Source organism: Cryptomeria japonica, chromosome 9 (genome assembly GCF_030272615.1).
Source record: "Cryptomeria japonica chromosome 9, Sugi_1.0, whole genome shotgun sequence".
Classification (NCBI taxonomy): domain Eukaryota; kingdom Viridiplantae; phylum Streptophyta; class Pinopsida; order Cupressales; family Cupressaceae; genus Cryptomeria; species Cryptomeria japonica.
Genome location: NC_081413.1, coordinates 62543112 through 62558673, shown reverse-complemented (window position 1 = coordinate 62558673; position 15562 = coordinate 62543112). Strand labels below are relative to the sequence as shown.

The following is a 15562-nucleotide window of genomic DNA, read 5'->3' as shown; positions in this document are numbered from 1 at the left end:
CTCATTCGCTATGTAGCATGATTTGTCTCTGTTTTTCTTGTATTTATACTTATTCTGATATCCAGGGTTAGGCTTAAATGATCTTTTAACTCTTTCTTCAAATCTTGAATTCCTTTCAGGACATCTAAATGCAAAATGACCAATCTTATTACATGCAAAACATTTAAAAGGTGCTTCTCCTTCATACTTACTTCCTATCGGTCCTTTAGGTACTCTCCTAGCAAATAGTGCTTCAAGTTTCTCAAACTCATCATCTTCTCTTTTCATATCTTTCAAATCCTTTGCATATAAGGTTTTCTAGTCTTGCTTACTAGTTGTAGATGTAGATGCATGAAAAGAAGCTTCAGTCTTCACAGCTCCGGAAGGTCCAAATTCCTAAAACTCAAAAGTAGATAGTTTCCCAACCAAAGTATCTCTCTTGACAAATATATTAGCCATTGTTCTCAACTCATTAATAGTAGTAGCCTTCATTTTATAAGCTGGTGGTCGGGCTCTCAGGACTTTAGAGACAATTTCATCTTTGCTCAGAGTTCCACCACAACATTGAATTCCCATAACAATCTCATTTACCCTTTCCATGAATGCAATAATCCTTTCATCTTCTTCCATCTTTAGGTTTTCATATCTCACTCGGTAACCATCAAGTTTAGCAATCTTCACTATAGGGTCACCTTCATTAAGAGTCTCCAAATTATCCCATATAGCCTTTCTAGATAATTTGTTGGTTAATCCCATTATTTGCTGATCAGAAAGTGCACACAAGAGGGCTTCTCTTTCTCTACAATCACTCTCAAGCTCCTTGTCTAGGTTTTCTAGAGGAGGATTGCCAGATCCTGGATTATAGGGTGTGACACCATTATGTCTGATCTCCCAAATGTCCTTGCCAAGACATCTCAGATGAGTCTCCATCTGAATCTTTCATACTGTGTAATTTGTTCCATCAAGCCTCCGAATATCCCTTTGAAAGATAGCTCCAAAAGAACTAGATGAACTTGAATTGTTAGTTGACATATGATCTTCCTCAAGCGGTTAAGCTTTTCGCAGAGAGGACCAAAGCTCTGATACTAATTGTTAGATGGTTCAGATAACCGGAAGACAACTCAGAGGGGGGGAGTGAATCAATTGTGACATATTACAGGAACCATTAGCAATAAAAAATTAAATACCAGAACCCAAAATATTAATACCGGAATAGCAGATAAATGAATTAAGCATAAACAATAATCATAGAATAAAAGCCATCCACATAACACCAAGATTTGTACGTGGAAAACCTAGTAAAGGGAAAAACCGCGGTGGGAAGCCTACCCATAGTCAGATAATACTTCTGCAGTAAGTATGTGAATTACAATGAAGGGGCCTACACTTGCAAAAAGGCCAACAACCTAGAGCGCACTACTCATCACAAAAGGAGCCTCATTGACTACATACAAGTCCAGACTACAATCTAGAGAAGTGTTGAACTGCAAAAGATAGAATCTCCTATGCCTGAGTATAGTTCTAGTTAATCTCAATACTGGAGGACTAAACCCTCTTATATAAACCCAATTCGATCTCCAATGATCGACCAACTCCTCTACCTGAATGATATTACATTATTCGCACATTACATTCCTTTACCATGATCTCTTACATTAACCATGATAATCTACAATGAGATCTTACATCAATTTATACAAAACCCTAGACCATAAACAATCAGGTCGGCCACCAGACAATAAAATGATTACATAATTACAAACCATGTCGGCCTTAGACCAAACAAACAATATCAACACATAAAAGCTAGTCCATAACCTAGATCAACTGAGACCAAGTATAGGTCCACATGCTTCAACAATGATCTCCAACCACCAAGTCTCGAACACGATCACCGAAAACATCCTAAAACTCCATTAGAAGCTGCATCAACACCACTTATGCAATTCATCAAAGATCTCCACCAAAATCTCTGCCAGTGAAACCCTTGCCAGAACTAGAAACCAATCTTCTAAGAAAGTAGGATAACATCCAATCTCCAGACCAAAACCAACTGACCAAATATGGGTATAAGTATCATGAATAAGCTGATTCTATCATTAGACTATACTAGAGTCTACCAGATCATGCTAGATCCAAGTTAACCAAAACCCACTCAACCTAATAGGACCAGAAGGGTTCCGGTAAAGCATCCAAACAACTATAATTGGCATCAATGACAAAACATCAATCAACACATAATCAATTCCACCAAATGGCCAACAAGATGTACAAGTAAGGGGGAGAAGATTCAGAGATGATATCATTTTTCACATGAGTGTTGCCATCAATGCCAAAGGGGGAGATTGTTGGCAACTGACACTCATCCAGTGAGGTGAATTACATTTAGGGTTGTCGTTGATGGCAACTCATCTTAGCTGTTGGTATTTCTCATCCAGATTCATTGTCTTATCATTTTTTATTGATTGGGCCAACTGATATACACACTTTTCTTTATTCTTATTAACCGGTTAGTCTTGGTATCGGTAACGTATATTTGGGACCCGGTTAAGTATAGGACCCGGTTAAGGTATTTTGGGACCCCGATAAAATCACTTGTTGAATTTAAGTTAGTGTGTGGGTTGACATTAGATATGATCATCAAGATAATGCATAACATACTCTGTGATCGAGAAGCTGACAAGTTTATTTTTTACTATGAGGCCGACATGATAAACAAGTTACAAGGGTATTTAAAGGAGATTATTTATTGATGGATTTCATGCAAGTGGATATGTGAGTGGTTATGTGATTTGTGTTGCGAATTAGTCAACGATTGATGGTATGCGATTTGGTCAGTGAGTGGAAGCTTTTGTGTATAATTTCATGTGCACAATCCCAACCAGTAGTAGAAAAGAGAAAAATAGAGTATCAGTAAAACGGTTTAGAGGAGGTTGACAGAGCTTTAACAAAACTTATCCAGCATGGTCATATGCATTCTATAAGTTCATTTATGTTTGTAATCATTGTGTAATGTTGTGTAAGTCAATGAGACTTCTATTTGAGTAGTGAGCTCTAGGCAATGAGCCTAATTGCATGTGCAATCCCCAATATGTAATATTTGTCTACCTTGATCAAGTATATAGATATTGTGGGTATCACCCCCACTGTGATTTTTCCCTTTACAGGGTTTTCCACGTATAAATATTGGTGTTATGGTATTGTTGCTTTATGTGTTGTTTGGTTTATGCACTTTAATTTTATTTTCAGTTAACCGGTTCATAAGAAATAAGTTCAAAAATTCATTTACTGGTAGAACACCAATTCACCCCCTCCTCTCAGTGTTCTTGGATTCCAACAAGACATATAGCCAGAATATGAAAAATGAATTGTTAGAGTTGCATATGACATATGCATGATTTACAGTTTCATTGAAGTACACAAACTAATTTTATATCCGCTATATATACATTGCATAACAACATTCACATCCATAAAGTTTTTCACATATACAATATGTACACAATAGTTGTTTTTCAACAACCATGTCTCTAACTTGCAAAAATAATGGTTATATATATTTGCACTAAATATTCAAATAAGTCAGCTCAACCTTAAACAAGGGATGAGACCAAAATACACACACATGCTATAGCTAAATGTCTTCATAAGATGTTGACTTCAATCTTGATTCCAAAATACTTTGTAGAATACACCTCCAATATATCCAAATAGGACCAGATCCAAATTTGCTTTGTATATTTTGCCTTCATCATATCTGGATGGGATTAGATGCAAAAAGCCTTCCGATGAAGTAGATACGGGAGCTCAAAACTACATGAAGTAAACATACATACATTGCATAATAAAGGAGCAAAAGAAACGGACCAATAATATATACTGAAGAAAACTTGACAGACCATACCAAAACATTCATGTCGGACAACAGACCAATAGATTGTGTGAGTCCATAAGACATGAAGAGTTGTCAACTAAATGAACCCTAACTCCAATGTGAAAGAATACCCATGGAAACTAGCTTAGCCACCTGCTAACACATCCCATCTTCTTGTTCATGAAAACTTTGGGCACTTCTAGATCCACATCCCACTTGTTGACAAACCTCAATAATTTGAGCCCAATCTCCTCTGCATTTTTCACAAATGCAAGATTTCCTAGCCTTGGAGAGGCAAAGGAAAACACCGTTCTGAGAATATCAATAAAATGGTTATCTCTAAGGTTTCATTTTGTGTCATAAGCACTTAGATTGTAAGATCATCTCCTAAGCTATGCCTAGTACATGTTATGCTCAAACTCTCCCTTTCATTCTCATAAACTTGCAATAATCTCTTTATCTCTACAATCACTAGAACTCTTGCGCTCATGGTCATGTGCTTTCCAACACAATGTTCCTCCTCATGCATTGTCAAAGTATAAAATTCCAGGAATCCTTTCTCAATTCAAACTCCATCATTTGTAGATGGAAGTAATAACTAATGATCTTTGGTGGTTCTTTGATATTTGTATGATAACTTAGCAAGCATAAGAACATCCTTGAGATCTCTTGTATCCATTCTTTAGTTATTTACATTTCTCTCCATGCAAACACGATGTCACATTGTCCAAGCCTTTTAGTTTCCTTTTCATGGTCACATATTGCAATAAACTCAAACCAAATGACTTTTCCTTTTGACTTGTCGCCAAAAAGTGAGCCTAATGCACTAGTATTGGCTGTAGGAATCTAAATTTGGTTAACACTTATGGTGTCATACTTTAACATATTTGCGTTACCTTATTTTAGGGTTTTTACACTTACTAACACATCCTCTATGTCGCACATTTGATCTTTATCATTTTTTGACATTGTGTCATTCCTCTTATTTATTTTCCTATTTGATTCCAATCTCTCACATTTGAATTAGGTCTTATCAATGTCAACCTTGACTCTCAATTAGTGATCGTGATCAACTTTCCATATCAATTGGACATCATTGTAACCCTAATTAGTGTCAATTAGGGTTTTGTCCTAATCCCTTGTCATTTGCAATATCAATCATCTTCTATATTTTGTCAATCAATTTGAATCACTTTGGATCTTTCTCAATCTATAATTATCAATTATCATCAATCTTTTCATCAATTTTGATCAATTTTTTATCAGTCTTTGTCAATATTTTTGTCAAACCAATCTTCATTAAACCCTAACTTTTTGTCAATCTTTAATCGATTTGTTATTGATATCAATCATTCATCAATCTTTGTCAATTTGGATCAATTGGTCATTGATCCTTTATCAATTCGATCCCTTTATCATCTTTGATCGATTCATCATTGATCTTTATTGATCAATGTTAGATCCTTGTTAGTTATACTTTTTATTGTTATCATCATTATGTATTTATTTCCTCAATTGTGTCTTGACATAATTCATTTCCTAAGTCATCTCCTAGGGATTTATGATTTAATCATTAAGTCTTATTAACTTCCCCTTCTTAGGGTAAATGAATAAATTCATTTACCCTATGTCACAATTAAATTATATATTTAATTGGCTAATTAAGTCTCTTTTGCGAGAAATTAATTTCCCCCACTTTTCTCTCTCCTAATTATTCCACCTAATTTCTCAATTTTTATCATAATTAAGAGCTATTTTTGGGGCTAATCTGTCATATCCTTGCATAGAAAATTGTCATAGTTTTTGACATAGCATTTTCCATATCTTGTCTCCCCAATCATACTAATTTCAAATGAAATTGCCTCTTTCAATTTACTCATTCTAATTTGATATCCTCATCAATTTTCCTATAAGTTGAGCACTTTTCTCATCCTTTTTTGAACCACACTTCAAGTATCGTTACACTGTCACTTTTGAATCCATCTTTTGTCATCCAACTTTATTTTAATCACTTACATTTGTAGGTGACGTCCACATAATTTGGAAGAGAAAGAAGAATAATGGAGGAGCAATGAAGGGAATACATGCTTTGGTTTGCATTTTAGTCTTAGTATTTCTTCTTCATTCCTTTATTGAATGTGTTAGGACTTAATTTCACTTCATTTTAGGTTTTTTGGTTTCCTAATTGATTTCTTTGATGTTTTACCTAATTCCTACCTCGCATTGGCATATATATATATATTTAATGACTCGATAACCACATTCAGACATGCCCATCTTCTCCAATAGTTCTATCTTAGTTTCACCATCAAATGCGTCATAACAAACCTTTGCTAGGTTTCCATCCATGAGAACTTCAACTTTGAGAATGATATTCATGGGATGAAGTAAACAGTTTCAATTGTGGGCACCTTGTATATCTCTCCACAAATCACACCAATGCTGAGGTTGGCTTCCTTTAATCAATAATGCTAATAAGGGAAAATGGGCAGAGTTCGCAGGAAAAAAAATGACCCTCTCCACAAGTAGGGTTCATTTCACCTATAATTCTTGGGTGTATCTACTTCATGTTATAAAAAAATGAGATCTTTGTTTCCAACAGGGTAAACATTAACACATAAATCATTATCATAGATTTTTTTACCATTTCATGCTAGCACTAGTGGAGAAAGTTAATGCTTATTTTTAGTGAATTACATAATTAAAAAAAAAAAAGGATTTGATTTGAAAAGTTAACTCCCTTATGAGACTTCTCAAGCTCTGCTATAATTGAGGAATGCAGATATGATAAGCTCGAAGGTGATGGAATAGGGGAGAGAGAAGAGTGGGATATAGTGATCGAATATGATTTGTAAAATGATTTAGAAAACCCAGACAAAGATGAGGAATATGGGTAGGAATTATTGGGAGGATCTAAAATATTTACCTACCCTACAACATGAATGAATGATTTGGGCATTTGGAACTGTCTGATTTTCTAGCCTATTCCATTAAGTTCTTGGGACAATTTCTATAACCCAAACTCAAAGCCATTTTTTATTCCAGCCTGGACTAAAATGAGCAGTGATCACAAGAAACAAAATGATTTAATCTATTCTTGAGCTCCCTCACATTTACAAATGTTATAGTAGAGACAAAGCATGTGAACTACTTTGCAAATGACACCTAACCACCTACAATCTTCTACAATATAGCCTTGTTCAACGTGCAACTGCATCTTCTCGATAATTTGCCACATACTTTAGTAATGGTGTGTTCTCTAGTATTGGTATGCAGAAATACCTTTTCTATCCATATACAATTCCAATCAAAGGAAGTCAAAATACCGTGCAACAATATTTTGGCTAAAAGATAAGGAACTTCTTGATAACACATTGTTGAAAATAAAACTAGACAATTTTTTTGGCAAGTTGATTAGTTGAAGGAGAAAAGATTAATCACTATTTAAACATCATTCCTCCATAATAATGTTGGAAGATAGTGAATTAATTACTATCCACCCTACTATCGATATAGACTAGGGGGACCCTCATACCATCTTAAGTCACTTAATGCCATTGTCAGCCATCCACATTTTCTTGACACATTTCATCTGCTTATCATAAATTTATTATATAAATTGATACTAATGTCTTTGCAATATTTATTATATTTTTTGCTTATAAACTAGATGTGTGAGATTGTAATCTCAACACTCAAGGTTTGTAGGGTTTCTCATTCATTGGTAGATGTATCTATAGTTGTAAGTGCATTTGTATTGGCACATTAGAAATATATTTAATATGGCTAATCATACCTTTGAAACTATTCTATGTTTGGCATAGTCTCCATTTCTGTTATTTTGATTGTGTCTCTAGAAAATACGTATTTCTTGTCTTATATCTTCAAAGTGGTATCAAAGCTAATGGTGAGGATATTGGGAGTCAAGTGCCTTAGAGTTAGTTAGTCCAAAAGGTTGGATCAAAGATTCTAGACAAAGCCTTGAAGAGGATTGAGAAGGGAGGCTTTTTTTGATGACATCCTACTATTTGAAATAACTAGTTCCTATCAAGCATAATCGAGTGAGAAGATTGGTTCATGGTGTGAAAGTGTTCATGAACTTTGTAGTTGCATGGCCAAATGATAGACACTAGGATAGGTCACTATAGAAATAGTTAAAAGAAACTACCACTATTGTTCAAGGAGGTGAGGAATTCTTCTCATGAAGAGATTTTTGTATGTATTTTATCCTCATTTGTAGATCAATAGAAGTCTTGTGTAAAGGAAGCATGGAAGTAAAAAAAAAGGATTGTTTGAGAAGATTTGGAGATCAAAGTGAACATCACTTCTTTTGTTTGTTTGGCAAGCTATGTTTTGAACACGTGCTGCCAAATGATGAATTGTAAAAGTCACCAATTTTAGAAAGCAGGGGTTGATGAATGCAAGAAGAAACAAATTTATCAGAATAGAAGATCAATGTTTTTGTTGTTGAAGATATTACTGTTTAGAAGGAGAGATGATTTCTCTAATTTGGAATTTTCCAAAGTTGGATTGTAGTATTTTTCAAAAGCATTTGTTTAAAGAAACTTCTCAAATAAAATGAAACTATTCTTACAAGATTATTGAAGCCTCCTAAAGGTACAATCATTAGGCAAAGAAGAAGTAGATATTAGAAAGTCAAAGAAAGATATTATGGAAGAGTGAAGGTAAGTAGTACCACCAAATCATAGAAGCCAATCTAATAAGCTAAGTTTAATTTTTTTTGTGTCAATGGAAAAGATAGGAAAGAAGGTGAAGAAGGAAAATTTAATTTAATTAGTGAGATGGATCTTTTAAAAAATTAATTAATAGGAATGAAGAAATCCAAATTAGAGATGTTTACAATCATAAAAGAGGGACAAGCCAAAAAATGTAAACTTTGAGATGATAATTGTGAGCTTGAAAAGAAATTAAACAAAATGAAAGAGAAAAATGAAGGGCTAGAGGAAAATTTAAAGTTTGATGAGATTAAGAAAAGGAACGAGTTAGAACAAAGAGAAAAGTTGTTTGATGACTTGGAGGAGAAACTCAAGAGTGTAGAAGAGGAGAATAATATATACAAGTTGGAAATATCAAAATTGAATGAAGAGAAATGAATGTCTAAATTCAAAATCTTTGGTTTGTGATGCTTCATGTAGCACTAAAGATTTGTGTTCTATTGGCATTATACACTCAGATGAGAATGGTAGATGTTGTCATTGATGGCAACTAGGTTCAACATGGTTCACAGGTTATACCAGCAAAAGACTTCACCTATCGACACTGATAGATACTACAAGGTTTATTCACACCGACATCCAGTTTACATTGGCAACAGATCATACCGGCATCCAAAGCCGACTTGGAAATAATATTGTTTATGTAATGTAAATTGTAATTGTATGACCGACATGATGTATTGTAAAGACTCATATATGTATGAGATCTTGTAGGTCATTTTGTGAGTAGTTGTATGAGAAATAGGTAATGAAATGTATGTATGATACTAGACAATTGTATATGCACTTTGATGCATTTATTTTAAGAGAGAATAAGAAGCAGAGAAGAGCAAAGACTATTTACTAGAAAGGTTTTGGCAGAGGTATCAGACAGAGCTTAAACCAGTACTGAATCCAGGATTGCAGATGCCATTTTGAAGTAGTACATTGTTATTGGATTTAACCATCCAAGTGTGTAGTCAGTGGGACTCTATTTTGTGTTGAGCAGTGAGATCTAGGCAGTTGGCCTTCCTACATGTGCAGGCCCCTATTGTACTGAGTAATATTTATTCATATTGGCCAAAGAGTAAATATTGTGGGTCACAAATCCCACCGAGGTTTTTACCTTACTGGGTTTCCTCGCCAAAAATATCTGTGTTATGGCGTGCATTGATGCTAATTCTTTTGCTTCTCTTTACTGCATTATTATTTGCTTATGGGTATATTAGTTTCAGTTATAAAGTTACAAATAAGTTTAAATCTTTCATCTACCGATCAGAGACTGATTCACCCCCCCTCTCAGTGTCTTTGGGATTAACCAAATATCTAACATGTTCACCATTTGGTAAGTGTAATTTTACTGAAGTTGTTTGTAATAAAGATAAACATCTTAATGAAATAGAAAATCTTGTTAGATGTGATGATTTTGCAAATGTTGCTAGGGGAGAGGGGCCAGTATTTGTATAGGGTCCAATAGTTGTACACCCACTTGTGCTTATAATATCCAATCTTGCCACATATTTATACTATATATTGTAAATAAATAATCCCCATGTAAATAAAAAAATTACCAAATATTGGTCAAAATGGACAAATCCATGAACACAAGAGAACCTATAAGTGTTATATAAAAAAAAAAAAAAATACATTCATTAACAAGTGAATAATTTTTTTAATATTTCATATAAAATATCATAGTTGTCCACTATAAGTGCCTCATTTGTAAAATAACATCCTTTCTTAAACAAGTACTCATATCATAGTGAACACATTTATTCTTATGTGTACAACTATTAGGGTAGCAATGCATATGCATTGGAGTTTTTATGTTAATATATTGTCTTATCACAAATATAAAAGGCGAACACAATAAATACCTTGTTTTTTTTTCATAAAATGTGAGATATTGTCCAAAGGTTTTAGTGATCAATAATTAGTCCCTTTGTGTTCAATATAAGCTGTATTGTATATAATAATATATTTTTATTCGAGTAAAAAAGGTTTTATAGGGACCCAAAACCCATAAAAAAAACAGTCACGAGGACTAACTAGATTCTAAGCCATAGTGAGATAGTAGCAAAATGACAAAACAAAACAGGGTTCATCTACCCAAAAACTACTTAATATTGTTTAGCGTTTGGACAAAATTAACATTTTTTTCAATGAAATTACCATTAATATCAGATAAGTTCTCAATAATGCTGGAATTCACTAACTTACCTTTGTCCCTACTATAGGGGCGAGTTGACGGTCCTAGCATGGCCTTCATTTCATTATCTAGGTTGAGATCCTTTTCCTTCTTACCTTTACCACATACTGATATGGAGGGAGGCATGACTGGCCGAGGGGGAGAAATTTAAAGATTGAGATTTTTCAGTTAGCCTTCAAAGTCCCTCTGTACTATTTGCCATGGCAGTCTCGCTAATTGCAATAACCACCCTTAGGTTTTCATTGATCTTATCCATCGCCATCTCTAGGTTATTAAATCTTGAATTGTGGGGGGTATAGTTATGAACATCTCTCATCTTCTCCTCATGGTCAATTTCATGGATTTCACACTCATTGCCAGATTCTTACTAAGATCAAGTAGCTTTTGTACATAATTAAAGGAAAGAGTATTCATAATGCTCTGTCTAGGAGTCAATCACTGATTCTGCATTTCAGCCCCGAAATCTCTGACACCACTCACTTGAAAAAGTTGTTCTGTCCATCCACCACATCCTTCACCACTTTTTCCACATTCCCTACATCCGCTACTGAGGAACCCATGTCCTTACCCACTAGGGAACCCTTTTCAATATCATAGGGATTTCAATTCAAATGTGCATGTCTTTCTATTCACCATCAAACCTTGGTGGCCCATTATTATCTTCTTTGACCCCCTGTTTCTTCTTTTTGACAAACATATTGTTTTGATAGGGCGTTGGAAGGGGGGAAATGAATTTCCTTTTCCCACTTGACACAAAGAACTTCTCTTTTTCTCACTTTGACCTAAGGAGCTTAGGGACACACGTTCTTTGCCTTTATTAATAGAACTAGGGCTCAAGGAGTCAGAGACGAACTCAATAAATGGGGTATAGTTGGAGTCCTTCTTATCTGAGTTGTCCTTATTAGTATCATTCTCAATACCCCAGAAGGATTTCTTGTTAGGCTTTTTACAGGTACCCAGGTGAAAATCCTCTTCATCAGAAGAATCCAACTCCATGGACTCATCCGTATAATGCAAATGGACATTCTGAGCATAATTAAAGCTATTCTTTCTAGAAGTTGAGGGGTATAGCCTTATCTCAAGAGACTTAGAATGATCCATAATTAGAAGAATTAACCCCTCATGAAGAACATCTGAACTCTTCTTTTTCAAATGGGCTTTAATTCTATTGTTTAAAGATGAAAGTAGGTAAAACAAAATAATTTTGTTCAAAGATGAAAGCAGGTAATACTATAATAATATGTTGTTTTTATAACAAATAATTTTTTTGTGTTCAACTATTGGTCCATTGGTACTAGATATAAGAGTTAGAGATAAAACACATTTATGATTACTAATAGGTATTTGGTCCATTTAAGTTGCATATAAGTTATATTTTACATAAAAATGCGATATTATACTAATTACAAATGGTATTTTTTCCTCAACTACTAGGGATTTTTACATTATGTTTTGATTGAAACTTTAAAAAGTTATTTTTTGGACAATTCGCACTAGACATGTTATTTTGACAAGTTTCATGATGAGTCACGACTTCAAACCTTAGTTGTACATAGTTAAATGTCCATTTTCCATTTCTAAAAAAAAATAGAGGTCTTATAATATTCCATGTGACAGCTACATCTTGATGAAGTTAGCCCTCACGACTACTAGTCCCTAGTTGTTTTGATGACACTGTTGGTTTGAAAATTATAAAGAAAATGGGTTATAAAGGTAAATGATTGGGAAAAAATGAACAAGGAATTAGAGAGCCTATTGAGCCGATAATGAGGCCAAAGTATGAAGGCCTTGGATGTCACTGATAAAGGAAATTATGCAACTGGTTCAATAAAAGTAGGTCAAGAAAGGCATTGTATTAGGTGTTCTCATTGCAATATCGAAGGACACAAAAAAAACACATGTTGGGATTTACATCCTTGTAATATTTATGGATTGAGTAACCATTTTTTAAATATGTGTCGGAACATACCATGGAAGAATGAGTCCATGACCAACATATGCAAATGAATTGTGGATGGATTTATGGATCCTATTGGAAAATAGTTTCAAGTATAATCAAAACATTGTTCAAGTATAAATGCTCATATGTTGCTACAAATCATCAAAGATTTGAATATTCAAGAAGGAAATTTTTTGATTCAAAGGAAATTGTTGTCTAGTAAGATGTCTACATATAGTAAGAAGTTTTGGATTGAAGAGTTAAAACATAATGATTGGAGAAATTTTGCAGTAGTTGGAGGAAGCCAAGAGAAAGCCATCATAGTTGAAGGAAGATTGTAATCATGGTTTGAAGATATCATACAAGAAAAATAATCTGAGTAAGTTTGAAGACTTGGTTACAACCATGAGGCAAAGAAGAGAAAGAAGACATCAATTATTAGAAAAATGACAAAGCATTCATGAAGAATAGAAACTTGCATATAGTGAGTTTGTAGGAAGAGTACTTCCATATTGGATTTCTATAGATGAAAATATCAATTGGTAAGCAAGTTAACAAAGGAGTTTGTGAATGAGATTTTTCAAAGATAAAAATTTGTGTAGTGTGAATGCTGAAGCATTTGTGATTGAAATTGAGGAGAGGTCATTGTGAATCCCTACAATTATATTATACATGGGTACCTAACAAGGCTTTAGGCCGAAACCTATCTTTTATAGATTATGGAGGGATATTTAAAGTATTTGGTATAATTAATTTATGGAGTGCTGCTGAAAGATAGTAAATTAATTATTGTTGACACAGACCTAGAGGACCCTCATGTCATCTTCCACCGCTCAATGTTGTCATCAACCACCTATGGTTTTTTGAGCCACACATCTCATTTGCTTATCATAAATTTCTTATCTAACTTGCTACTAAAGTCTTTGCAATGTTTATTATATGTTTGCCTATAAAATGGATGTGTGAGATTGTAATCTCAACACTCAAGGTTTGTAGGGTTGCTCAGTATCTCGCAGATGTATTTGCAGTTGCAAGCACATTTGTATTGGCACATTATAAATATGTTTAATATGGCTTAGCATAGGTTTGACACTATTCTATGTTTGTCATGGTCTCCATTTCTGTTATCTGATTGTGTCTCCTGCCTTATGTCTTCAAATAATTCCATGACATGAACTAAAAATAAATAGATACAACAAGAAATGAAAATCTAAAATTAGATAAATATCCAAAATAAAAAGAATGCATAAATACCATAAGCTATATAAAAACATCATAAAGAATGTAGATATACAATAGGATAGACACAAGAATAACCATTTTATTATAATTTGTTAGACACAGATTTATGACCCCCACACATCACTCTACCATTAATTGTCGCCATTACAAGTAACAAGTGAACGGAGATAAACATCTAAATTATGAAAGTAAGCAAGATTGTGCAGGGACGTAAGACGCGGGGTTTTGTCCACCAAACGAACCCTAACTCCAACGTGAAAGTATGACCAAGGAAGCCAGCTCAGCCACCTGCTGACACATCCCATCTTCTCGTTCATGAAAACTCGGGCACTTCTGGAACCACGTCCCACTTGTTCACAAACCTCAATACTTTGAGCCCAGTCTCCTCCACCTTTTTCGCAAATGCGAGATTTCCTACTCTTGGAGAGGCAAAGGAAAACACTGTTACAAGAATATCAATAAAATGGTTAGCTCTAAGGATTCGTTTTGTGTCATAAGCACTCAACTTTGCCAGGGCAGCTCCTAAACTATGCCCAGTAAACGATATGCTCAAATTGTCCATTTCATTCTTGTAAACTTGGAGCAATCTCTTTATCTCTGCAATCACATGAACTCTTGCGCTCATGGTCACCCGCTTTCCACCACAATCTTCCTCCTCATGGATTGTCGAAGTATAAAAGTTGAGGAATCCTTTCTCAATTCGAACTCCATCATTTACTGGTGGAATTAATGCTTGATGATCTTTGGTCGTTCTTTGACATTGGTATGATAACTTAGCAGGCACGAGAACATCCCTGAGATCTTGTATCCATTCTTGAGTTGTCTGAGTTCCTCTCCATGCAACCACGATGTCACGTCGTCCAAGCCTTTTAATCTCCTTTGCATTGTCACAGACTGCAATAAACCCGAACCAAACGGCTCTGCCTTTCGAGTTCTCGCCAAAAAGTGATCCTGACACACCAGTATTGGCGTATATATATTTAGTGACTCGATAGCCACATTCAGACATGCCCATCTTCTCCAACAGTTCTCTCTTACTGTACTTACATGTATTATAATATTTGGAAGTAGTTTCACCATCAAATGCATCATAACAAACCTTTGCCAGGTTACCATACCTGATAACTTCAGATTTGAGAATGGGATCCATGGGATGAAGCAAACCATTCCAATTGTGGGCGCCTTGTAGATCTCTCCACACATCACACAGATGCTGAGATTGGCTTCCTTGTTCTCCATTTCCCTTGCCATGAACATGGGTTGAAGATGGTTTTGAAGAGCTCGATTGGCAAAATAGACTATCACCTGATGGACTGTCAATGTCTACTGACGGGAACGAAAATATACCACCCATCTTCTCAAATTGCAGGTTGGTTATTAAAATATAGAGTGTCGGATGCTTATGAAAAAAATAACAACGCCCTATTTGGATTCTAACTGATCAGTGAAAGATTAAATGTACACATGAATTTCGATTGTACAAAGGGGAAGTATAAATACACGATCAATCATGACTGTAGCTGAGATTAAAGTTGTATCTATCCGCTTGTTCTGCATTCCTTGACGTGTATTGTTAGAATTGAAACTGAAAAGTTGAATAAGTG

General features: G+C 34.7%; 1 protein-coding gene across 1 annotated transcript; it reads right to left on the bottom strand.

Annotated features, from left to right (window-relative positions):
- Positions 1-14271: 14271 nt before the first annotated feature.
- LOC131033496 (phospholipase A1-Igamma2, chloroplastic-like) lies at positions 14272-15312 on the bottom strand. Its single transcript, XM_057964726.2, has one exon. The coding sequence runs from the start codon at positions 15310-15312 to the stop codon at positions 14272-14274; it is 1041 nt and encodes a 346-aa protein (XP_057820709.2).
- Positions 15313-15562: the final 250 nt, after the last annotated feature.